At 41.6% G+C, this 25568-nt stretch overlaps 1 protein-coding gene across 1 annotated transcript; it reads right to left on the bottom strand.

Annotated features, from left to right (window-relative positions):
- Positions 1-1893: 1893 nt before the first annotated feature.
- LOC123789083 (retinitis pigmentosa 9 protein) lies at positions 1894-25491 on the bottom strand. Its single transcript, XM_045792888.2, has 6 exons — positions 25216-25491; positions 8786-8816; positions 7537-7666; positions 5016-5107; positions 3249-3310; positions 1894-2535 (listed from the first exon to the last, which is right to left on the bottom strand). The coding sequence occupies exons 1-6, from the start codon at positions 25365-25367 to the stop codon at positions 2337-2339; spliced, it is 666 nt and encodes a 221-aa protein (XP_045648844.2). The 5' UTR covers positions 25368-25491; the 3' UTR covers positions 1894-2336.
- Positions 25492-25568: the final 77 nt, after the last annotated feature.

The following is a 25568-nucleotide window of genomic DNA, read 5'->3' as shown; positions in this document are numbered from 1 at the left end:
CATTAGGAACATCCATATAATTTCCCTTTCCTTGTGCTTGTAAAATAATCTAATCACAAAAGTAAAATTCATATTTACAGTCCTGGAGATTAGCGGGAAATCTTGGGGCCATTTTAGAATTCTGTGTAGGACAACTATAATGATTGGCAGGATGTCTTGGTGAAGGGAGGTCTGAGGGTTTGTAATGCCTTCCTGGATGGGAGTGGAAGATGCTCCACTTGAGGGGAGATGTTTGAGAATGAGGATTTGAATAAATGACTAACTTTTGGTTTGCTAATTAGCTTTATGGGCTCAGTAGAGTTTGGAGATGATGAATTTGTGGGAATGCCAATCTATATGGCTGTGTGATTTTCGTTTTAAAGATTTTATTTATTTATTTTTTTTAGAGAGAGAGAGAGAGAGCGAGCATGTGAGTGTGTGTGCATGCACACAAGTGGGGAGAGGGGCAAAGGGAGAGGGAAAGAGAATCCCAAGAAGCTTCCACATCAAGCATGGAGCCCAATACGGGGCTTGATCTCATGATCCTGAGACCATGACCTGAGCAGAAACCGAGTTGGTTGCTCAACTGACTGAGCCGCCCAGGCGCCCTGTGATTTTTCTCTAGTGTCTGGTTATGGATGCAGAAGAAGTTTGAGGTTTTTCTGAGAAAGCAGGGCAAAATGACCACAGGTCAAGGGAGATGACAGGCTTAAGTAATGGGACTCTGGGATCAGGCCAGAAACAAAACATAGAGAAAACGAGAGTGAGGGAGTAGGGACAGTAGTTACCTTGCAAGGGTTGGACGAGATGGCCAGATTTCCAGTTATAGCAGGAAGTGGAGGAAGGCTCCATTAAGAGGCTAAAGATACAGAGCAGTGGTTCTCCAAGTGCGGTTCTCAGACCAACAATGTTAGCATCATTTGGGGACTTGTCAGGAAGATTCCCAGGTTCACCACAAACCTACTGAATTAGAAACTCTGGAAGTCTGGGAGCACAGGAATCTGTGTTTTAACAAGCACTATAGTTGATATTGGTGCCTCAAGATTTGAGAATCATTGATGCAGACTTTCATATTGTTTAAGAATACTTCTATCATGAATAAGATTCCAGAAGGACAGTAAGAAATTTCTAGAAGAGTTCTGAGACGAATAGGAAACACTGAGGCCTACAGGAGGGGACAAATGTTCTGCATGCTGACCTAGGATGCCAAGGATAAATATAAAAGACGCCGGAGTTAACTGGCCTTAGAATTTTCAGAAAACACAAACCTTGGCCCGCTGATTCCAGTCTGTACCAGTGTGTTACTCAGGCACTACTACTTCAAGGCCAAGACTGGGAGCATTATTGATGAGAAGGAGATGGGTCCATTCTGGGACTGGATTGACTGTTTTATAAGAGGGGAGAATTCGACCCTGAGGGAAGGAGGACGGAAATGGGAGAAGAGTTATTGGGCCCCTGAAAACAGAAACAGCCTCTGTTGAAGAGGGAGGGACACCTGTGAGGATGATCTATCTCTATATGGTTCAGTAAAGAACGAGACTTACCCTTAGCGGCAGGCACCACACTGATGGGCTATGGCAAAAAGAGAGAGGAGCACAGTTGGGCTGTGTTTAACCAACAGGAAGATGAAGGAAGTGAGGGATATATTTTGGGAGGTGAGTAGCTGACCCCATATAATAATTCTCCTATATTCTTAAAATTTTTCTGAGTCAAAAAAAAATCCTATGTTTATTGTGCTGTATAAAATATTTTTGGAAGACCAAACAAGAACCTGGTAAAACCGGTAGCCACTGGGGAAGGGATATGGGTAGCTAGGGGAGAAAGGAAGAAGGAAGAATTTTCATGAGTAAACCTTGTGTACCTTTTAAATTTGGAGCACGTGCATGTATTATTCAGAAATAAAAAATAAATACATTTAAAAAATAAATAATGAGCTTTTATTATCCTGGACAACAGAGAAAAGTCAAACCTGAAGTCTCTGGGAACTAAGTAGCGCCCTGGGGACGGGAAGGCTGCAGCAGCACCTGGAGCTTCCTCAGAGACTCATGCCCAGTCCGGCCACCCTGGCGGGGGCAGCTCAAAGGAATCACAGACTGTAGGCATCAGGGGAGGACGACGCTGAACAAAGCTCTCCGGCCTGAAATCAGCCGCTGTCCAGAGCTAGCACCTGGGAAAGTACAACTCACCCTCCTGGGGTCACATCTTTGCTGGAAGGCAGGTGAGAATTCACACGCGTGACACCAAATACCCTGCTCTCTAGGCGGCTCTCTCCTAGTCCTCCCCGATTCCACATCCTCTGGTCTTTGGCCACAGCGTCTGATTTGTGAGAAGAGAATGTTGAACGAGTCAAGTCGTTGTCAGTCCGAGTCTGAACTCTCATTTGACTTGGAAGACTTATGCTTTCGTTTCTTCTTCTTCTTCTTTTCTTTCTTCCTTTTCTTATGCTTTTCTTTCTTCTTCTTTTTCTTGTGTTTCTCTTTACATGCTGAGGAACTGGAGCTGCTCCCATCCTCATCGGAGGTAGAATCCTCCAGTAACTGTTTCAACTGCTGTATCCTAAACATAGAGGATTAACCAAAGAACCAAATTTAATTCGAAAATAAGGTAGATAAAAATGATATAAGAGCAGCAGTGAGGGTAAAAAACATCATGAACCACTACCTTACTGAAGACAATACTGATTTTTATTTCTGCATGTTTTCCCCATTCTTGTCCACACCTGTGCCTCTTTGACAGGACTGTAACCGGTGTACAAGCCATTCTGTATTCTTTTCCTGTCCTAACTATTTCTGCATGTTTCTCCAGTCCTTACTATGTAACTTCAAACAGATATCTCCTTTCCTTCATCACCGCCCCCCAACCACCTACAACCGCTCAAGTTCATACTAGGTAATCTACCTCCTTAACAATTAGAACTCCGTGTAACCAGTTTGAGAAAAACAAACTCTCTGCTTCCTTCACCCTATCTTTATTCATGTCTAAGGATAATTTTTAACAATAGCTCAGATCCTTACAGATAAACTAAGTTATCCCCCATCAGGGTGTGAACAAGTGGGACCAAGCCCACTGCTTTAAGCTAACCCAAGTGGAACGAGGCTGGCCTGCTGATTCCCCACCCACTGGCCTTTCCCGTGATGATTCCTGCCTTCCTAATAGTTCACAATTGAAGTACCATAGTTACCAAACCACTCATCTCATACTGACACGGGTGTTTCCAACTTTATATAATTTCAGACTTTAAGAGGGTATCATCACCAGGACCATCTCACCTTACATCCTTCTCATGTCTTTTATTCTCTCGTATGATGTCATACATGGGATCTTCATGTGCCTTTAGAATGAAAAAAGGTTAAGGTTGCATTAGGCTCCATCGACCATCGGTTAAATAAAAATTAAATCCATATTTCACTGAAACCAGTTTTTTTTTTTCCTGTTTGGTGTAATTTTATATTTAACATATTCTAATCCTTGCTAAAGGTCACCATCATTTCAAACTCAAGGAAGCTACAAAAAAAAGATTTTCCAGTTATACGTTTTGAATAGCCTTCTTAAGGATATCAAACATGGCAGAATCATTATTAAATATTACTCAAAGTTTGAAATACTGAGGTAATTTCTTTGTTCTGTGTGGACAGATGATCAAGAGATATTACACAAGCAAGTTAGAAAATGATATGTAAGAATGACTCATGTATAGGTGCACAAAAACATATGTATGTGCCCAGAAAGAACTGTGGCAGTATCCTCATCAAGCTACGTAATGCATTCGCTCTGGAGAGAGGCAATACTGGACTTAAAAAAATTGTGAAAAACCTTCCTGTAACATGCCAATTTTGTTAAAGCAAATATATTCTCAAAATATTTGTATAATTTAACAGTACTTACTTAGAATATGACTACACATAGACTGAATTTTATGGTATGTGAATTATATTTAAAAATGTTTAGTAAAAATTTTACATATTAAAGATAAAAAAGTTAAAAATACCTATATTCTTACCAGCCAGAGATATCTACTGCTAACATCTTAGTGTGGTTCTTCCACTCATTATTCATAATTTACAAAAAATTATATATGTAATTCTGTTTTTTTTCCCTTATGTTTTCATGAACATTTCCCCATGATACTTCACATTCTTCCAAAACATAATTCTTAAAAGCTGTATGACTTCTGTGTTACAGTACTTATGTTGCTATGCTGGCCATTGAAGTTGTTTCCTATTTTCTTTAGTATATTTTTGAGTCACAGATGGAATTCTGAATAATTCCTTATATATTCATAAAAATTTGTATATATTGATTTTCATTATAGCTGTAGGATCTATTCTTAGAATTTAGGTTTCTGAATTAAAAATATATGAATTTGTTCATTTTTTAAAGAGTTATCACCAGTTTATCTGTAAATTGGATACTGTAAAATTGCCATTCCAGGTATCATTGATTTATCCAGAATATTTTGTCAAAATTTTTAAAATGAAAGTGCAATTTTTAAAAGGTCTTAAAGTCCTGGCATATGGTGATAATGCCAATCTCTCTGGTAACAGCATAATTAAACTGGCAGAAACAGTGACTGAATGATGAGTTAACAGCCCTGGGAGGTGATGGTGAAAATAAAGTGGGAAAATGACATCTATTTTACTGTCAGGCAAAGAGGATATATCATTTATACATACAGATCTAGTTTATAATAGAGACTTAATATTTACACAAAGACTGGGAACTAGAATGCTGATTTTAGGTATGAAACAAGATTTTTTTTACTATAAGTAAAAAGTGATTGAACATATAAACAATGTCTTTCAGAAAAAGAAATCAGTGCTCCCAGGGCATAAGCAAATAACACTTTAATAAAAGTTAATTTTTTGCTAATGAGCTAATTTGTCACAAATTCAGTTTAACAGAGTTAATACCAGATACTTTGGCCAAAGGCCCTGGGAATGTATTTCATGTTAATCTCCATTTCACTGGTCAATGCCTGAGTCACTAACATTCACCACCTCTGGTAAATGTAAACTGAAACTCTGGGTTTTACTTACTACTCTGAACTGTTCTAACTTTTGGTTGCCTTTGATAAAGAAAGGGCATTCTTTGTCGCCTGTTCGGTGACCATACCGTTTACAACGCCAACCTAAAAACAAAGAAAAAGGATATATTTCTGTAAGATGATACAGTTTTACTTAATCAAGATAAAGTATCAGTAGATCATACTAAAGATATTCTTCATTAGATTTCAATTCCCAAAGCAAATGCAATTAGTGGATGAACCATGTAAGCACCAGAAAACAGAAATCAATTGCTTCCTCAAGCATCCTTTGATCTTGGGTTTTAGAAATAAGCCAAGTAGTTACTAAGCAATCCTGTGCAAAAATCAAAGTGTGATTTTTAAAAAAAGTGTGTTAATGGCTTGAACTGTGTTGCCCATCGCCTCCCATTATGTTGACTGTCCTAACCCCTTGTACCTCAGAATGTGACCTCATTGTGAGAGGGGATCTTTCGAGAGGCCTGGGACAGATTCTTCCCTCAAAGTCCTCAGAAGGAGCCAACCCTGCTCACACCCTGATTTCAGATTGATAGCCTCCAGAACTGTGAGACAATATATTTCTGTTAAGTCACCTGAAAGCCCACCATAAACAAGAAAGGTGAAAAAAATAAATAGAAAACAACAATTTGGAAGAAATAACATTAGGGAGAAGAAAAAATTAACATCCTTAGAGAACATTTTGCAACAATTAAAGAATTAAAAAATCATAGAAGAAAAAAGAGCTTTTGGAATTGAAATAAAAAACTTAATTGAAGGATTGGAAGCTATGTTGATGAAATATTCTAGAGAGCAGAAAACAAAAATAGGAGAGAAAAGATCAGGAATTAGAAAATCAATCTAAGAAGCCCTTCATCTGAATAATAGAATTGCAAACAGAGGGGAGGAAATAATCAATGAAACAATTTATGAAATTTCAGAACACTGGGAATAAGATGATCTCACAAGCTTCTAAGAAGGAAGAATAAAAAACAAAAGACAACAACAACAAAGCAGGTTACATCAAAGCATCCAGAATCTTCATTGCTTTGGACTTATCAACAGCAATTCTACAAATGAAAAGGCAATGTAGCAATGCCTTCAAAATTCTAAAGGAAGTTTTTTTTTTTTTTTAACAATTCTAACTAAGTAGCAAACTAAAAATACAGAATAGAGATGTTTCCAGAAAAATACAGTCTTGAAAATTTTATCTCCCATAAACCCATTTCTCAGCTCCTGGAGAATGTGCTCTACCACAGCAAGAGAATGTAACAAAAAAGACCCAAGGTACGGCAAATATGAGATCAAACACAAGAGGGACGTTAAGGGAAACAAGAGTGAATGGTGAAGGAAGGTCCCTGGGTGATAGCACGGCGAACAACTCTCTTCAGGGGGAAAAAAACTAACGGAATACCTCAAGCATCTGAAGAAGTTGAATTAGAAATCAGTGCACAGAAAAAAGCAAAAACAAGAACAACAAAAAGACAACTGTTAATTACAGGACAAACAAAACATGCAGGATGTATGAAAGGAAATGTAATTGGTTTAGTACATGATTCAATTATGAAAATAATCATAAATATACACAAAAGATTTATTTAAATTATGATATAACGTAGAGGGAAAATGGGAGATAGAGTATGTATGAGGTGGGGTGGAGGCACAAAAAAAGAGCTGAAAATCTTCTACAGTAAGAAGTCAACAGATAAGAGACCTGAAAAATCAAGAGGCAGGAATACAACCCTGTTAATTAGACACATGGAGATAAAAAGTTTAAGTTTTATTTAAATAATCTGTACACCCAATGTGGTGCTCGAACTCATGACCCCTAGATAAAGAGTCATTTGCTCCTCCAACTGAGCCAGCCAGGTGCCCCCAAAAATAATCTTAAGTGAGGTTTACATGGTTAACTTTAGGGTGAGGCAAATGAGGAAAGGGACTAGGAACTGCTACTTTAATTATGTCCATGAAGAATCTTTGTACAAATGTCTTTAAAAGGCAGCAGTACCCTTTCTTCAAATACCAAATACCACTTAAGCTGGATGAAGGTGTTGCGGCCGTGGTGGGGTGGGGGTGTGCATGCATAACACACCTGTTCTGGACCCACCCTCTGGGGCCCACAGCTCCTCTCAGGTTACACGGATGAAATCTTAACACCACTGATGGGGGGGTGGGGCTGTGAATGACGAGGCAAGACCCAAAGGGACCCTGTCCTTCATGGCATTTCTACAATGGAATATCCTTTTTGTTATTGGAATATTACTGAAGAGTGAACTCCAAAGGCAGCTATGGTCCTGTACATGAACATTGGCCTTGGAGTCAGAAGCCCTGGAGTCAAAGCTCTGGTCTCCCTCTTACCTCAGACCACTCACTAACACATATGCAAGTCAGCTTCCTTAACTATAAAACACAGATTATGCCTTGACTTAACAGGCCTGCAGTAAGAACAAATTAAAAAAAAGAAGTAAACGTGCTTTGTAAATCATGGTATATAAGTTGTGTGTATTGAGGACTGTTACTTGCAACCCTCCCATGCTCACACTGCATAACTTTGACTTCTTTCCCCAGGGGCATCCACAGTCCTTTTGTTGGTGCGTGAGCCAGAAATTCCCTGGCATGTTCGTTCCCTGGTACATCTGGTATACAGTCTTCTGGCTTAGTCTCATCTTCCTAAAAAAGGAAACAACATGTACACAACATGGCAAAAAAGCATGGAATCCTCTCCCACCTGCTTCAGAACACAGCACTGCCTGGCTTTCGCAGGGGTTTGACAAGCCCATGTCATCCTAAGTTCCCCTCTCAAGTACTAGAAAGAAAGACAAATTATACCTGACAGAAAAACCAGAAATAAATGTACCAGAAGAACTATATCATGAAGATGATATAGCTATTCTTAGAGAAATATTACTAGTATTGTTCACATACGGATGATTCGTGAGCTCCAATTCCTGATTCTAGATCACAAAAATTAGATTCAGATCACAAACTTTTCTGGTACCTTAAAAGCCTTGTGGAATGAAGCAAAGCATAGAATTAAGCAAGATTTCCTGAAATAATAAAAATAACATGTTAAATTAAAAAAGATGATTATCTCTTGGAGGCCACTGTCATGCTTTATAATCTCACACCTGCTGTATTTATGAAGTGTGCTTTCACTACCAAATAACTTCATTATACAATTAAGGTGTTATTTTTTTTAATGTCTGATTGTTTTCAGTTCCCATGAATATTAAATTTATAATGAAAGGTTTTGTAACAGTCTCTTTTCATTGAAGGTGAACAAGTAGAAAGCTGTCTGGCCTCCACTGAGCCCTCTAGGTCTCCCTCCCGCAGAGACTGGACTCTAGGGCCAGGTGCTGCTGGGGGGTGGGTGTCCTGCACCAGGGGCTGGACTAGAGGACCTACCAGTCTCCTCAGACACTACTGTTCTCTGAGCTGATGACATTCAGGAAACCAGCAGCAAGGCAGAGAAGGAGCACAGCTGTGAGAAGATGCAGCCACAGCAAGAGAGAGAGGGAGGGAGAAGAGGACTGATGGCTGAGGAACACGTGGGCCTGCCACCATTTCTTAGGGAACAGACACACGGCTGATTACATTTCTACAAAGGCACAGGCTGGACACAGAAAGCCCAAAGTGTATGAACCGACTGGCATCTGCAGGGAGAAGCGGGGTTACCATAAAAGGACGTTCAAAACCTTATGCAACAGGTTTTTATAACAAGTTCCTGAGTCTGAGCACTGAGTCAAACATGTCTAAGAGGATAACCAAAGGCACAAACTTCACACTGACCTTGATAAGCCCAGGAGGAGGTTTTTCATAACTAGAAAGGAAAAGAAAAAACATCATCAATCATGTTAACAGGAACATAACACATTTTAGTGAGCAAAAAGCAACGGCAGGCCAAAATAAAAAGGATACTTTTAGTAAAACCTTAAAACTATCCTATATCTAAAGCAGTTAACAAAATATGCCCAGCAGTGAGGGAGCCCATATAAATAAACTGATGCTACACCACATCCTGTGGAGATCTAGAACTGAAATTCACTGAAGCACTAACTAGGTGTCTGAGCACAGTGATTTTATTGTTGAAGAAGAGAAAGCAAGAGATTGCAGGGGAAATGTGAAGAAGACCTGTGAGCTCATCATGGTTCCAAACTGTCACCGTTGTCAGATTATTTACCTAGCATAACTTCCACTTACTCAACTGTAGAGGCCCTTGGGGGGGGGGTTGAGAAATCTTTTCTACCTTGGCAGGGGGGAGCACAGGGGGCTAAGAGCAAAGCTGGAGGGGAGGGCCTGTTGCAGGGGATGGCAGTGGAGGTGATCTGTCCTTGAGCCTTCTTCTCCCATTTCCCTGAAGCTCCTAGTTCAAATCCTGCCCACCCACCCTGCCTGCAGAGTGAGCCGTCTGTTCCTCAGCTCTCTGACAGCCCTCTGTGCCTGTACTGACCTTGCCAACTCGGGGTCCAGGACCCTTGCACGGTGCCTGGATGACAGGCAGCATTCAGTAAACAATGCTGCTAGACTAAGGGGATGTATGATGTGTGGGAATGTACCTTCCCTTCGAGCTCTCAGATCCCCCCCTCCCAAGGTTCCTAAGGGAATATACACATCATGCTTATGCTCCCAATTCATTTTCACTTCCCATCACTCTGCCGGAACTGCCCCTAAAGCTTCTGGGTTCCCAATCCAGAAAATCATTAAATGCTCATGTACATTTTAAAAATTATTTTTAAAATTGAGATATAATTGACATAGGACACTATTATTTTTAGGTGTAATAATGCTCGTTTTTAAGTACTGTCACACTGCTGGGAATCAAACACACTGGACAACCACCCTCCTCCCTCTGTAAAAAAGAAGAAACTGAGAAATCAAGCAGGACAACTGAACATCTTAGGTCTTTTCAATGCCTCTATAAAGAACATTTTACTGGGAGAGGGTATCTGGGCAATGAGGGCTCGTTTAAAATTGTGTCTTATTTTAATTTTTATTTTAATGTTTTTTTATTATATTATGTTAGTCACCATACAGTACATCCCCGGTTTCCGATGCAAAGTTCGATGATTCATTAGTTGCGTATTAACACCCAGTGCACCATGCAATACGTGCCCTCCTTACTACCCATCACCAGTCTATTCCATTCCCCCACCCTCCTCCCCTCTGAGGCCCTCAGTTTGTTTCTCATAGTCCATAGTCTCTCATGCTTCATTCCCCCTTCTGATTACCCCCCTTTCTTTATCCCTTTCTTCCCCTACCGATCTTCCTAGTTCTTATGTTCCATAGATGAGAAAAATCATATAATTATCTTTCTCTGCTTGACTTATTTCACTTAGCATTATCTCCTCCAGTGCTGTCCATGTTGCAGAAAATGTTGAGAATTCGTTCTTTTTGATGGCTGAGTAATATTCCATTGTATATAGGGAGCACAACTTCTTAATCAAGTCATCTGTTGAAAGGCATCTCGGTTCCTTCCACGATTTGGCTATTGTGGACAATGCTGCTATGAACATTGGGGTGCATATGGCCCTTCTCTTCACTACATCTGTATCTTTGGGGTACATACCCAGTAGTGCAACAGCTGGGTCATAGGGTAGCTCAATTTTTAACTTTTTAAGGGAGCTCCACACTGTTTTCCAGAGTGGCTGTACCAACTTGCATTCCCACCAACAATGTAGGAGGGATCCCCTTTCTCCACATCCTCTCCAACAATTGTTGTCTCTTGCCTTGTCTATTTTTGCCATTCTAACTGGCATAAGGTGGTATCTCAGTGTGGTTTTGATTTGAATTTCCCTGATGGCTAATGATTTTGAACATTTTTTCATGTGTCAGTTAGCCATTTGTATGTCTTCATTGGAAAAGTGTCTGTTCATATCTTCTGCCCATTTTTTGATTTGTTTATTTGTTTCTCGTGTATTGAGTTTGAGAAGTTCTTTGTAGATCTTGGATACCAGTCTTTTATCTGTAGTGTCATTTGCAAATATATTCTCCCATTCTGTGGGCTGCCTCCTAGTTTTTTTGACTGTTTCCTTGGCTGTGCAGAAGCTTTTTATCTTGATGAAGTCCCACAAGTTCATTTTATCTTTTGTTTCTCTTGCCTTTGGAGATGTGTCATGAAAAAGGTTGCTTTGGCCGATGTTGTAGAGGTTGCTGCCTATGTTCTCCTCTAGGATTTTCATGGATTCCTGTCTCACATCGAGGTCTTTCATCCATTTGGAGTTTATTTTTGTGTATGGTGTGAGAGAGTGGTCAAGTTTCATTCTTTTGCAGGTAGCTGTCCAATTTTCCCAGCACCATTTATTGAAGAGACTGTCTTTTTTCCACCAGATGTTTTTTCCTGCTTTATCGCTGATTAGTTGCCCAAAGAGCCGAGGGTCCATTTCTGGGTTCTCTATTCTGTTCCATTGGTCTATGTGTCTGTTTTTGTGCCAGTGCCATGCTGTCTTTCTGATCACAGCTTTGTAGTACAGTTCGAAATCCGGCATTGTGATGCCCCCAGCTTTGTTTTTCCTTTTCAACAGTTCCTTGGAGATTCGGGGCCTTTTCTGGTTCCACACAAATTTAAGGGCTGTTTGTTCCAGTTCTTTGAAAACTGTCGTTGGTATTTTGATCGGGATGGCATTGAAAGTGTAGATTGCTCTGGGTAGCATGGACATTTTAACTATGTTAATTCTTCCGATCCATGAGCATGGAATATCTTTCCATCTTTTTATGTCTTCCTCAATGTCTTTCAAGAGTGATTTATAGTTTCTAGAATATAGGTCCTTTACGTCTCCGGTTAAGTTAATTCCAGGGTAACATATGGTTTTTGGTGCTATTGTAAATGGGATGGATTCCCTAATTTCTCTTTCTTCAGTCTCATTATTCATGTATAGAAATGCAACTGATTTCTGAGCATTGATTTTGTATCCTGCCACATTACTGAATTGCTCTATAACTTCTAATAGTTTGGGAGTGGATTCTTTTGGGTTTTCCATATAGAGTATCATGTCATCTGCGAAGAGAGACATTTTGACTTCTTCTTTGCCGATTTGGATACCTTTTATCCCTTTTTGTTGTCTGATTGCTGTGGCAAGGACTTCTAGTACTATGTTGAATAATAGTGGCGAGAGTGGGCATCCTTGTCATGTTCCTGATCTTAAGGGAAAGGCCTCCAGCTTTTCCCCATTGAGCATAATATTTGCTGTAGGCTTTTCATAGATGGCTTTTATGAGATTGAGAAATGTACCCTCTACCCCTACACTCTGAAGGGTTTTAATCAGGAAAGGATCCTGTATTGTCAAATGCTTTTTCTGCATCAATTGAGAGGATCATATGGTTCCTGAGTCTTTTCTTTTTGATATGATGTATCACGCTGATTGATTTGCGAATGTTGAACCACGCTTGCATCCCAGGTATGAATCCCACTTGGTCATGATGGATAATCCTTTTAATGTACTGTTGGATTCTATTAGCCAGGATCTTGTTGAGGATTTTGGCATCCATATTCATTAGGGAAATCGGTCTGTAATTCTCCTTTTTGATGGGGTCTTTGCCTGGTTTGGGGATCAAGGTAATATTGGCCTCATTGAATGAGCTTGGTAGCTTTCCTTCTGTTTCTATTTTTTGAAATAGCTTTAGGAGAATAGGTATTATTTCTTCTTTGAATGTTTGGTAGAATTCCCCAGGAAAACCATCCGGGCCTGGAGTTTTGTTATTTGGAAGGTTGTTTATCACTGACTCAATCTCTTCATAATTAATTGGCCTGTTTAAAAAATCAATTTCTTCCTGTTTCAGTCTTGGTAGTTTATAGGTTTCCAGGAAGGCCTCCATCTCTTCCAGATTGCTTAATTTATTGGCATATAGCTGTTGATAAAAGTTTCTAATAATCCTTCCAATTTCATTGGTGTTGGTTGTGACCTCTCCTTTTTCATTCATAATTTTATTAATTTGTGTCCTTTCTCTATTCTTTTGGATAAGTCTTGCCAGCAGTTTGTCAATTTTATTGATTCTCTCAAAGAACCAGCTTCTAGTCCTGTTGATCTGCTCTACTGTACTTCTGGTTTCTAATTCATTGATTTCTGCTCTAATGTTGGTCAACTGCTTCCTTGTGCGTGGATTAGGCCTGTCCCTCTGTTGCTGTTCCAGCTTCTTGAGGTGAGAATATAAAAACTGCATTTTAGATTTTTCTCTTCTTTTGAGTGAGGCTTGGATGGCTATGTATTTCCCCCTTAGGACTGCCTTTGCAGTATCCCATAGGTTTTGGACCATTGTGTTTTCATTCTCGTTGGTCTCCATAAATTGTTTAAATTGATTTTTGATTTCCTGGTTTATCGAGTCATTCCTGAGCAGGATGCTTCTTAGTCTCCAAGTGTTTGAGTTTCTTCCAAATTTTTCCTTGTGGTTGAGTTCTAATTTCAGAGCGTTGTGGTCTGAGAATATGCAGGGGATGATTTCAATCTTTTGGTATCAGTTGAGACCTGTTTTGTGTCCCAGAACATGGTCTATTCTTGAGAATGTTCCATGGGCATTAGAATAGAATGAGTATTCTTTGGTTCTGGGGTGTAGTGTTCTATATATATCTATGAGGTCCAACTTGTCAAGTATGGCATTCAAAGCTCTTGTTTCTATGTTGGTTTTCTGCTCCGGTGCTCTGTCTATTGCTGATAGTGGAGTGTTGAGGTCCCCTACTATTAACGTATTTTTATCTATATGTCTCTTTATTCTGGTTAAGAGTTGGCTTGTGTATCTTGCTGCTCCCCTGTTGGGGGCATATATATTTATAATTGTCATATCCACTTGTTGGATACATCCTTTAAGAATAATATAGTGCCCTTCTGTGTTTCTAACTATTGTCTTTAGTTTAAAATCCAATCTGTCTGATATGAGAATTGCTACCCCAGCTTTAACTTTTGAGGTCCATTGGCGTGAAAGATGGTATTCCATCCCTTTACTTTCAGTCTGAATGTATCTTTAGGTTCAAAATGCGTCTCTTGTAGACAGGAAATGGATGGGTCATGTCTTTTTTTTTTTTTTTTAAGATTTTATTTATTTATTCGACAGAGATAGAGACAGCCAGTGAAAGAGGGAACACAAACAGGGGCAGTGGGAGAGGAAGAAGCAGGCTCATAGCGAAGGAGCCTGATGTGGGGCTCGATCCCATAACGCCGGGATCACGCCCTGAGCTGAAGGCAGACGCTTAACCGCTGTGCCACCCAGGCGCCCCTGGGTCATGTCTTTTTATCCAATCTGCAACCCTGTGGCGTTTATGGGAGAATTTAGGCCATTTACATTGAGACTGATTATTGAGAGATATGATTTTAATGATGCCATGTTGCCAGTAAAGTCTTTGTTTCTATAGATTGTGACTTTCTGTTCTGTATCACTCTTGGGGCCTTTTTACTTTTATAGAACCCCCCTTAATATCTTCTGTAGGGCTGGTTTCATGGTTACGAAATTGGTCAGTAACTGGCGATTCGGAAGGTCTTTATTTCTCCATCCATTCTGAATGACAGCCTTGCTGGATAGAGGATCCTTGGCTGCATGTTTTACTCTGAACGAGCTTTAAAAATGCCCCCCCCCAACCCTTTTTCTCATTCCAGGTCTGTGTAGACAGGTCTGACATAATTCTGATACCTTTGCCTTGGTACGTGAGAAATTTCTTTGCCCTGGCCGCTTTCAATACTGTATCCTTGGATCTAATATTTGCGATTGCACTATGACGTGACGTGGTGTAGGTTTGTCGTGGTTGAGCTTGGGAGGGGTCCTCTCTGCCTCTTGGACACGAATGTTTGTTTCCCTTGCTAGATTAGGGAAGTTTTCAGCTACAATTTGTTCAAATATCTCTTCTAGACCTCTCTTTTTCTCCACCCCCTCGGGGATGCCGATGATTCTGACATTGGAACGTTTCATTGAATCAGTAATCTCCTGTAACCTACATTCCTGTGCATGGATTTTTTTGAGTCCAGATTCTATTTTAGCTTTTTCTTCTACTAACCCATCCTCCAATTCGCTGATACGTTCTTCTGCCTCATTCACCCTGGCCGTCAGAGCCTCTAGTTTTTACTGCATTTGGCTTATAGAATTTTTAATTTCTGCCAAATTCACTCTCATTTCTGCCCTTAGAGATTCTATATTCTCATTAACATTTTCGTTAATACTTTTTTCAAGTCTACACATCATCTTGACCATTGTTACTCTGAATTCCATTTCTGATAATTTGGTTATATCCATATCCGTTAGTTCTGTGGCAGAGGCCACAGACTCATTGTCTTTTCTTTGCTGGGGGGGATTTCTCCTTCTCGTCTTTCTCATGAGGAGAGGTTGCGGGGTTGTCCAGCGCCCAAATTATTGACCGGGACCCCGGCCATGCGCCCTTGTTTTATAGAGATCGTAGGGATGTGGTCTTCTTGATTTTTCAGCCTGGCTTCTGGGGGAGGGGCCTGCCGCACCGATACTCAGGCAACCCTGTTTGGGTAGAGTCTCCGTGTCCCCTGCGAGGGGGGATGGGGATGGGCACACCGTGAGCCGGTGTTTCCAGGCTTTTGTTCTCTGGCAGCTTTCCCTGGCGGTTTGCTGTGCCTCAGCCTCTGTCTCAGAACAGAGGGATCGTGGACCATTCTCCACTGATGTTCTGGCCACTTTAACTATGTTTCTGTTGGTGCTGCTCAACCCCGCAACGTCCCGGGATGTGCCCCCCACACCCGGCGTCCCAACCCTCACTTCCAGGGCCGGTGCGTCTCTGTCCTTTGTGTTTCTAATACCCCCAGCCGCCAGCTGCCCCCGCACGCTCTGAAGCTCTGGCCCTCAGTCTGGTGGCGCGCGTTCCTGGCTCACGGTCTCAGTCTGCTCTCTCGTGGGTGCCGGTCCACGAGTCCGCCTGCTCCCCAGTGCAGGTGGCTACCGCTTCCCGGTGCCCGAATGCAGCAGCTCCCTACTCCTTCCGTTTATCTTCCGATATCTGTGCGCGGTTTCACGGCTCCCCGCTTCGTACCTCAATACTCAGCGCTGGAGATGTTCATTTGTAGAGATCCAGATGTATCTTCCTGCCTCTCAGGCTGATTCCATGGATGTTCAGTCTGGTCTGGTACCCATCCAGCTCGACTCAGGGGACTGGCTGAAAAAGGGGTCCCCTAATCTTCTTCCATCTTAACTTCTTTAAAATTGTGTTTTGACTCCAAAAGCTTGGAAATGTGGGAGTCCCAAAATTGGTGCACACAGGTGGTGACGTCAGAGGTGATTAATTTTCTGAATTTTGTATCGTAAAAATGGCTCACTTTTAGCACCAGAAAAATATTAATAAATGTTAAAATGTTAAAACATTTATCTAATAGCCAAATAGATATTGATTATCCGAAAAGGAATGTAGGGCATTCTATATCCAAACTATATCCAAAATAGTTTAAGTTAGTAAAAAAAAAGCAGTAGGGTAAAGAGCAGTGTACTTGGTGTGTTTCCATTTGTGTGTATGGGGAGGACACTACATGCACATACGTATAAACACAGACATGGCTCATTATGAATAGATCACCTCTGGAAGTATACCTGAGGGAGGGACCTTTATTTTTCACTTATACTTATTTAAATGCAAATATAGCACCTCAAGTTTTTTCATTACAAAAGAAAAATGAAATCGATGTCATCTTGCTAAGCCCAGACTAATTTCCCTCTGAAAGAAATACCGAAGTTAATTTGAGATTACGAAATGTAGAAGGGCCAAAAATATGCTATTAGCAGCTCATTTCTGCTATAGTTATATAGGCTGCATTTTTGTTTTAAAGTTTCAATGTTATTTCTGTAATTTTTTCAAGAATTAAATCTGCACTCTAGCTCTATCCAACTTGATATTTTCCTCCAAAAAAAAAAAAAAAAAAAAAAGAACAGGTACAATAGGGGAAACTAAACTTAATTCTCAGGCAATACTGATGGTTCAACTTGAAAACTTATTCATTGCAGAAGTTTCCCGTCAACAATTATGCCAGGCATAGTGCTAAGTATCAGAAAAGAGAACTAAGGGCATAGAAAACTTGCTTTTGTTCAAGATCCCTGGAAAGAGCAAGACAGTGTATTCCCCAATCCATGGATTTATTTTCCTTGAATAAAGGACATCAAACTCATTATTAAATCACATTATTTTTGTTATTTGACTCTCTTTATAACTGTGCAACTGCTTGTTTTGGTTTTTTGGAGTGGAGAACCCCCAAATTCCAGCTGTAACATTTTCCAGTTCTAAATGAATGTGGTCTGGGGGTGTTAAAAAGAAAACCGCAGGCCCAAAATGGAGCCACTTAGGCCATGTCACCAAACTGGGCTAATATATACTCTAATTATAGTTTCAACCTCCTCCATAAATGTAGTCTTAACCATCCGCAAGAATTTTCTGATCAGTACCAATAAACTAATCTGTCCCATGGGCCCCCTTAATCCCCCCCCACCAAAAGATGAGGTAATCTACATGACAAGACTCCCTGCTCTTCCACCTAAGGGAAAGGGACTTTGCCTGGAACAATCCTTTCTTTTCTTTTGCTAATAACTTCATTCACCACCCTCCTTACAGAAATCTTCCATTTTGTACAACTCTTTGGAGCATCTCTCTACTGTTAGATGGGATGCTGCTGGATTCATGAAACAATAAAGCCAATTAGATCTTCAAATCTAATTAGGTTGAATTTTTGTTCTTTAACACAGGTAAAAAAATTTTTTGGTTTGAATTCTGATTCATTCTCACTGCTGTGTACTTTGGACAAGTTATTTAACCCTTCGGAGCCTCAATTTCCTCATTGGTGAATATGTCACGGCAAATATCTCATCTCTGGAAAAGGCACTTCACAATGCTGGCTTCTGCTCCTTCCGTTAAAAGCAAGTCATTTCTCTCAGCAGCCTCAGGAGGCAGCTCAGGACTGGAGCACTGGCATCACAAAGGCCGAGATGTGGACGAGCAGAGAAGCCTGGCCACCCCAAGCCCGGCTTCACATCTTTTTATAGATCTGTAGCTTTACAGGGATTTGCCAGCTGCTCCCAAGTGGAGGTGGGTAGAGACCTGGTAGAGGACTTCCCACAGACGCCATCCCCAGCTGGGCTTACTCCCTTTCTAGGCCATGGGACTCAGAGACTCCTCTTCCATATCTGGGTTCAGGGATCACTGTCTTTTCCCCCATGTTCGTGGTACATCAGCATTCAGCCAAGTCTATCCCCATTCTCTTGTGAGGCTCATAAAATATGCCTTATTACAGATATTAAACTATCATGTTAAAATCTCAGAATAAGGAAGGGCAGGCCAGGGACTCTGACATCTTTTTTCTCCAACATCAGTTCCAACATTTTTCCTCATTGATTCCAACAGTTGGAAGCTATACCAATTAAAAGGAAGCTATACCAATTAAGAGGCCGAACTGGGACGATTACCCAGATCTCGTGACATCTGGAGTTCTTTCATTGAGCTGCAACACTGTTCTACGTCAGCAATGCATTTCTTGTACTAACAACTGTTCATGGGTTAAATAAATCGTGCAAACGTGCACAGCCCAGAGCCCATGTGCTCACTTGTACATGACTGTCAGTATATGTTTAGCTGAATCCTGCAATTATTTTAGCACCATGTTTGTCACTAGACAACAGAAAACTCCAGGAACACTTTAAATTCAGAGCTTGAGAACAATTTGATTTGGGCACAAATAATGTTGTAAATCTAGTTTTCCCTAAAATTTTCCCCCCACATTGCTCATTTATCCACTTTTTTTTAATTACAATAAAATTTATATACCATACTTCCCTCTGTTTTGACAATATCCTCCCCATCCCAAAGCAAAATACTATGAGGTTAGAGGAAGGTAGTAACAAGGACAACGACCTCATGCCCTCTCTGAGGCAGGGGTTGGGTTGAGTGTGCGCAGATATTAAATGCATACACGTCTGGTTGTTGATGCTGGGAACATCCATGTAGCGACAGATAATTCTAAGGAGTCTGCGAGGGGAAATGTCAAGCTAGGAGTCCACATCTGAGCCAACCCTGATATTCACGAAGTTAATGGGAAACAGAGTTATAGGGTTTTTAATCACGGATTTTAGCAAGGATAAGCTTCCATCATTCTGGTTTGCAGACCAGGAATCACTTTATTATAGCAGAAAACTTTCCCTGTCTGTGCTCAGCGGCACCCAGGCACCAAACTGGCCAGGCCCTCCTTTCTGGCCAGGGACTGAACTAAGAGAGACCCAGAAACCTGAGAGATAGGAAGCAAATTCTGAGGCTGGGTGTCTGTGTACTCAAAGAGTGTCTTAAACTCTTAAAGGGACTTGTACCTCTCCTATAAGGAGTAATACATAAGCATTTTAGCCCAAATCTGTGCCTTAACCTTGTAAACCTCCAGGGAAGGACTCATTTTAATACTTCAGAACAGCTGCAAAGTATGGCAAGACTTAATGATTTAATATTTTCTTTATCCTGAGCCTCTTCTTATGCACCAACTTTAAAGACCCTTCAGAATAGATTAAGTATTGGAAGTTACTGAGGTTAGGGAGAATTGACCAAGGGAAAAGTGAAATGTTTTTCCTTTGGCCCTTATCTTAAGATGTGAAAGAAAACAACTTTAGTAGGTGTGATACTGAGACTTATAATAAGAAATATGTTTTGGTCTTCACTGTTCTGGCACACAGCTCCTAAAACCTTGTAATTTCCTCCTCCCCACTCGTGTTCTCGCTCGCTGTCTCTCTTCCTCTCAAATAAAAATCTTAAAAAAAAATTCCAACAAACAAAAAACAAAACCCAAAAATGGATTTCAGAGACCTTCAAGGTTGAACACGTGGAGGTGTGGTGTATCTGGAGAGGACATGGAAGCTCCATGCCCCTTCCCACACACCTTGCCCTACGTATTTGCTCCATCTGGCTGCGCCTGACCTATAACCTTTTATAACAAATCAGTAATCAAGTAAATAAAATGTTTTCCTGAGTTCTATGAGCTGCTCTAGCAAATTAACCAAACTAGAGGAGTGTGCTGGGGGAACCTCTGCTGTACAGACAATGGGTTAGCAGCAACCTGGACTTGTGGCTGCCAACTAAAGCGTGTGGAAAGGGGTAATCTTGTGAGACTGAGCCCTTGACCTCTGGGTTCTGATGCTGACTCCAGGTAGACAATGTCAGAATTCAATCTGTAAGACATGTAATTGGTGTCCTCTGAGAACAGGAAAATTTCTTGGTGGTGTTGGAAAACTCCCACACAGTTAGAGTAGTACTCTTAGTATGAGTGTAGAAAAGGAAAACGGGAGTGTTTTTTCCTTTATAGCAGATGAGGGATGAGAAATGCCATGAATCGTTACAGCAAAGAAAACTTCCCTTTGGCTTCATCTCTGGATGAAGGATTGTGATGGAGGCTTCTCCACTCTCATCCTCGCCATCATTACTCCAGAGTTTTTCTAAAGGGACAGAGGAGGACTTAGTTCCTGAAGTTGTTTTGGGTATAAACAGAATTGACTTTTTAGATATGATATTTCCAGAGCAAATACTTCCACTATTTTCCGGTGGAAAGCTGTGGCATGCCATACGCTTAGGCCTCTCTTAGCAAGAATAATGAAAATTTGCCTATATTAAGATGGTGATACAGGCTACCAGCCATTCCTTAGAAACATTAATGCTATCTTTTATGGATTGGGACTTAAGGGAGCTTGGAAGTGAGGAAGTAACATCTTCATCAATACCCAGTGATCCAACAATACTTTCTTTTGCCACAGGAGGTGTACGAATAACATGTGGCCAAACTAAAATTCACATTCCTGAAAAATATGTATAAGCTTTTGCCTAAGTGGAAAAGGAATGTGATGAGAACTGACTACACATTTTGAAATCTGTTATTATTAGCAATGTACTTCCCTAAAAAGTCCATTTTACAACTGTTTCTCCAAATTTAAAGGAACATTTTTCCGAGGCTTGACAATTCTTTAGTTTATTTAACATGTTAAAAAAGATATTTCTCAAAGTCTAAAGTAATATTTAACTATTAAAAATATTTAACTATTAAAAATAACAGATCTGAGGGGGTGCCTGGCTGGCTCTGTCCGTAGAGCATGTGACTCTTGATCTCAGGGTTGTGAGTTTGAGCCCCACACTGGGTGTAGAGATTACTTAAACAAACAAACAAAAACCAACCAGACCTAGAATGGGAATGTGTTTATTGTGTAGTTGGCTTTTGCGCTGTGACAGTTGAGAAGTGTGCACTCTCTGTAGTTAATCCTTAGAATGAAAAAAAAAAAAAGTTGGTGGAGGCCCATTATTTTGTACCATCTGTGAAACCTTGCTATTGTATCATTCAGACTGTAATAAGTTTCTCTGAGCAGTATGAAGACTAAATTTAGATAAGAGAGGAAAAACTTCATCTTCCCAATTGGGTATGGAGAAAGAAATCTTTATTTTGCCAAGTACTTAAAAATACTCTTGTATTTCTGAGTGCTGGCACAGGATTTCTTTTGGAAGAGTCCTTCATGTAAGCATGTTGTTCCCACAGCTTGCTCCTATGGGGTGGAAGGCAGAGATGAAACTGCCACATATATACAGAATCTCCATTCTGTTATGTCCAGCAGACAAGGACACTTAACAATAGGGTTGGAGCATGGTTAGAGTACAGGGTGGAAGATTCAGATGCCTGTGGGGTCCTGGCAGGTATGGTCAAAAGGTAAGAAAAGGTAAGGTCAAGTGTAAGAAACTGACGAGAGGAGTGTGAGGGGACCTAACCAGGGCAACCAGGGGGTAAAAGAATTTGAATTCAATTTGTAAAAAAAACCCTTATGGGGCTTCCCATTTTACATGGCTGGCTGGACAACTTAGTTATTTGCCTTCCTTTTCATTGCAGTCTGATATCCCTACAGTGAGACTTACCAGTCAGTAAACCAGCACTTTTGCATTCTCTCTTTCCCAACTGCTCCCTCCAAAATAGCTTTATCATTAATGCCTTACTCTTAATGGGGGAAATCCAAGGATGCCTGCACATTAGGAAAAAAACCTCCAAGTGAAAGAAATCACAAGAAAAGGCAAAGAAGATACAGACAACAAAGAAAAAAGCAAATGAAAAAAAAATTAGTATCCTCAAAGATGACAGATTTGTTATTGAGGAAACAATAGGATGCTATGAAAAAAGAATTCTCAGAATAAGATCTCCAAAGTTAAAAATTGAAACTTAAAGTGCAATGGTGGAAGGATTAGAAGATAAATCTTATAGAAAGTATAATGAAAAGAGGATCACAGAAGTCTAAGAGTAAGAAAAAACAAAATGGAGGGAAAGAAATTAAAACACAGATCATATATGAATATTAGATACCCACGAAGTATCAAGAAAATTAAAAAACTGAAATCTGGTGAGAAGAAGTTCACATCATGAAACTGCAAGGGGCATGTGGATGGCTCAGTTGATTAAGTGTCCGACTCTTGATTTCAGCTTAGGTCATGATCTCAGGGTTGTGAGATTGAGCCCTATGTCGGGCTCCCCACTCAGCTGGGAGTCTGCTGGAGATTCTCTCCCTCTCCCACTCCCCTCAGTGCATGCTCTGTAAAATAAATAAATAAATCTTAAAAAAAAAAGAAACGGCAAAATACTAGATATAAAGAATTCTTTAAAGCTTGCAAAAGGGGAGGTAGAACAAGTTCCTTATAAAGGGAGTCAGAGTGGCATCAGATTTCTCTGCAATACTGGGAGCTAGGAAATGGTGGCATATCACCTTTGAAAGCAAGTGAAAATAATTTTTAGCCTAGAATTCTATACCTAGCCTATCTACCTATCATGTCTGAGGGTAGGATAAAGACATTTTCAGATATATAAAGACTCAACAAATTTATCCCAATGCACTTTCTTTTTTTTAATACAGATTTTATCCACTTATTTGTCAGAGAGAGATCGAGAGAGTGAGCACAAGCAGGGGGAGCGGCAAGCAGAGGGAGAAGCAGGCTCCCTGCCAAGCAAGGAGCCTGATGTGGGACTCGACCCCAGGACCCTGAAATCATGACCCGAGCCCAAGGCAGACACTTAACCAACTAAGCCACCTAGGGACCCCATCCCAATGCACTTTTTATAGGAAGTTACATAATATACTCCAACAAAATGAAGAGAGAAAGAGGAAGACACAGGGTCCAAAAATGGGATCCAAGACAGGAGAGTGACGAAGGCAGTTGTACACCAGGTCTAGAATGTAACCAGAGTGTACTGGAGAAGAACAGATGGAAGAGCCTTGGTTTTAAAAACAAACTGATAGACTGTCTGATATGTAGGAACATGTAGAAAAAGTACTCTCAGCTTTTAGAGCCTTTCAAATAAAATTAGCAGCAGGTAATAGGAAACTTAAGCAAATGAAAAAAATCGAGGTGCTTATTAACTAGACGAAAAACAACTGTGCTAGAAAGCAAAACAAATCACAGAACACCCTTTGGCTCAAAAGTGAACAATACTAATAGTATAATAATGCTAATACCCACTATTGATTTAACAAAAACTATCATGGCGCTGTACTGGAAAGATGGATGCAAGAAGGGTAGGGAAAGAGAACTAAACCCTCATGTATGTGACTTGAGGTTTATAGGTAATGTCTATTGTTCAATCTATAAAAGCAGCATAAACATATAATTTGGAAATAAGTCCTTAAGTCCCAGAAGAAAAAAACATTTCCTTACTGTAAATTTGATTAGGAAGGGTTCGAGGGAGGGTTGCAGGGAGTATGTGGGTGACTACAGAACAGGATGTGAACCACTATTTTTTGAAATTAGTCTCTTATTTGATGTTTAAACTACAGTATTACTCTAAAAGTAAAAATCTTGATTTAAAAGCAAAACAAGTCCCTGAATTAGCCAAACCAAATATGTCAGCAGCCCAGAAAGTTTAAATACCTGAAGTGGAAAAATCCAACTGATTTGGGAAACAGACACCGCTTTAGTTTTGCTAGTTTACAGGTCAGTGTATCCTTGATCAGGTTACTTAACTGCTGAACCTGCATTTCCTCATTTGCAAAAGGAGGTTATAATCTCTCTGATACCTGAGTGCTCTGTGAGCTACAAAATAAATGTACAGTGTTAACCAGTATCTGGTACCCCTACAGTTAAAGATACTGAGGGTCAGACTGGGCTGTGCGAAGCTCAGGCTTATGCTAGGGAAAGATATTTGAAGATCTGCATGGTCTAGGACATGGCCACAGAGGGTCCAAAGGGGCCAGGACTGTTGTTGCTAGTAATGCAGCACCTGTATCCTGCAACCACTGCCTTACTGAGGTGAAATTCAGCTCAAGGGTCACACTGAAAAGAGCAGTCCAGCCTCCAACACTGCAATGCATTTTGCGTCAAAGCTCCCAGGTTAATTATAAAGAATCTGAATCCTTTGAGGACTTTTCCTTACATGATCATCTTAGGTTAGGTGATCCAAGTGCCTGAAATAGAAACGAAGTATGTATTGAAGAACTCCGTGAGCACCAAACTTGTAAGTTGGCCAGCGAAGTACAGAAAGACGGAATCACAGAGACGAACTGGAAGATCATGAATTCACCTCCCACCTGATGTTTCAATCTCCTTTACAGCCTGCCCTCCTCCCGCGGGTTATGGGCTCTCTCCCTGAACCCGCTGGAGCTGGGGGCGCACGGTGGCCCTTTAAGTCAGGCCATGCTGACCAGCAACCACAGGAGACTCTGGCCGTAATTCTTTTTGTTGAGCTGGAATTGGCCTCTTTGTAGCCCCCACCCTTCGTGCTGGTAAAAACCCGCAGGACTAGAGAAAAAGTCTCCACTCTCTTCCACCTCTGGGATCTTTAGGGACAAGTCCTCATCCCATTCTCCAGCCCCCCCCCCCCCAAGCACCAACAGTAGAGGACGGCGTGTTCTCTTCCCTTCTTAGCAGCAGATGAAGAGAATGGGGGTTTTATGCGGTTCCCGGGGGGCCCTGTGAACCGACCACTCCGAAAGGGCAGGACGGCAGCGCTCACTGCACCTGCCGCGTGTTCAGTCCCCAAATCCCCGCCGAGCGCCTACTAAGTGCCGCAAGGTCCTCAGCGCCAAGCAGAGCCCCGGCCGCACACCCACCTCGGACTCAGAAATAAAGCCCAAGCTTCCCTGCCGGCCCAGGCCGCTCGCCGCGCCGGGGGAATTGCCCTTCCCTTCCCGCGGAGGCGCGACTAGAAGTCCGGGTGCCAGCGCCGCACGGGTCCTCTGGGACCCAGCCTCCCGCGTCCCCGCGGTGCCGGGCCACCCCGATCCCGCGCCTCGCGGAGGAGGCGCCGACTCACAAGGACTCCAGGTGTTTGAGCTGCTGCAGCTGCTGCGCGTCGTGCCGCCGCCGCTTCTGCTCCCGGCGCCGCTGCAGCTCCTGCTCGGCCGGCTCCCGCGGCCGCCGCACGCTCCCGGTCCCCGCGTTGTCGCGCCCCGGCCGGGACGACATCGCTACCCGCGCGGCTGAGGCGGCCCCGCAGCGCGCCTGAGGCGGCTGAGGCGGCGAAGACGGCACTTCCTCCGCGCCGGGGCCCGTCGGCCCAGCAGCGCCCCCTCTCGCCGCCCGCCCGGACAGGGCCCGCTGTCCCCGCCGGGGCCTCTTGGTCCCCGCCTCCCGCCAGGCCTCCCCGCCGCCTCCCGCGTCGTGGCC

This window comes from Ursus americanus, chromosome 3 (assembly GCF_024610735.1).
Source record: "Ursus americanus isolate L20-20 chromosome 3, mUrsAme1.1.p, whole genome shotgun sequence".
NCBI lineage: Eukaryota > Metazoa > Chordata > Mammalia > Carnivora > Ursidae > Ursus > Ursus americanus.
Note: the sequence above shows the minus strand (reverse complement) of the source record. Positions and strands in the feature narration are given on the sequence as shown.

Bases quoted from the DNA above. Each gene is read 5' to 3' on its own strand.
- LOC123789083 (XM_045792888.2), bottom strand. From the start codon at position 25,367: ATGTCGTCCCGGCCGGGGCGCGACAACGCGGGGACCGGGAGCGTGCGG. The intron at 8,817-25,215 runs GTGAGTCGGCGC...TTTCCTTTCTAG, and splicing joins CTCAAACACCTGGAGTCCTT to TTATGAAAAACCTCCTCCTG. The intron at 3,311-5,015 runs GTAAGTAAAACC...TTCATTCTAAAG, and splicing joins AGTTAGAACAGTTCAGAGTA to GCACATGAAGATCCCATGTA.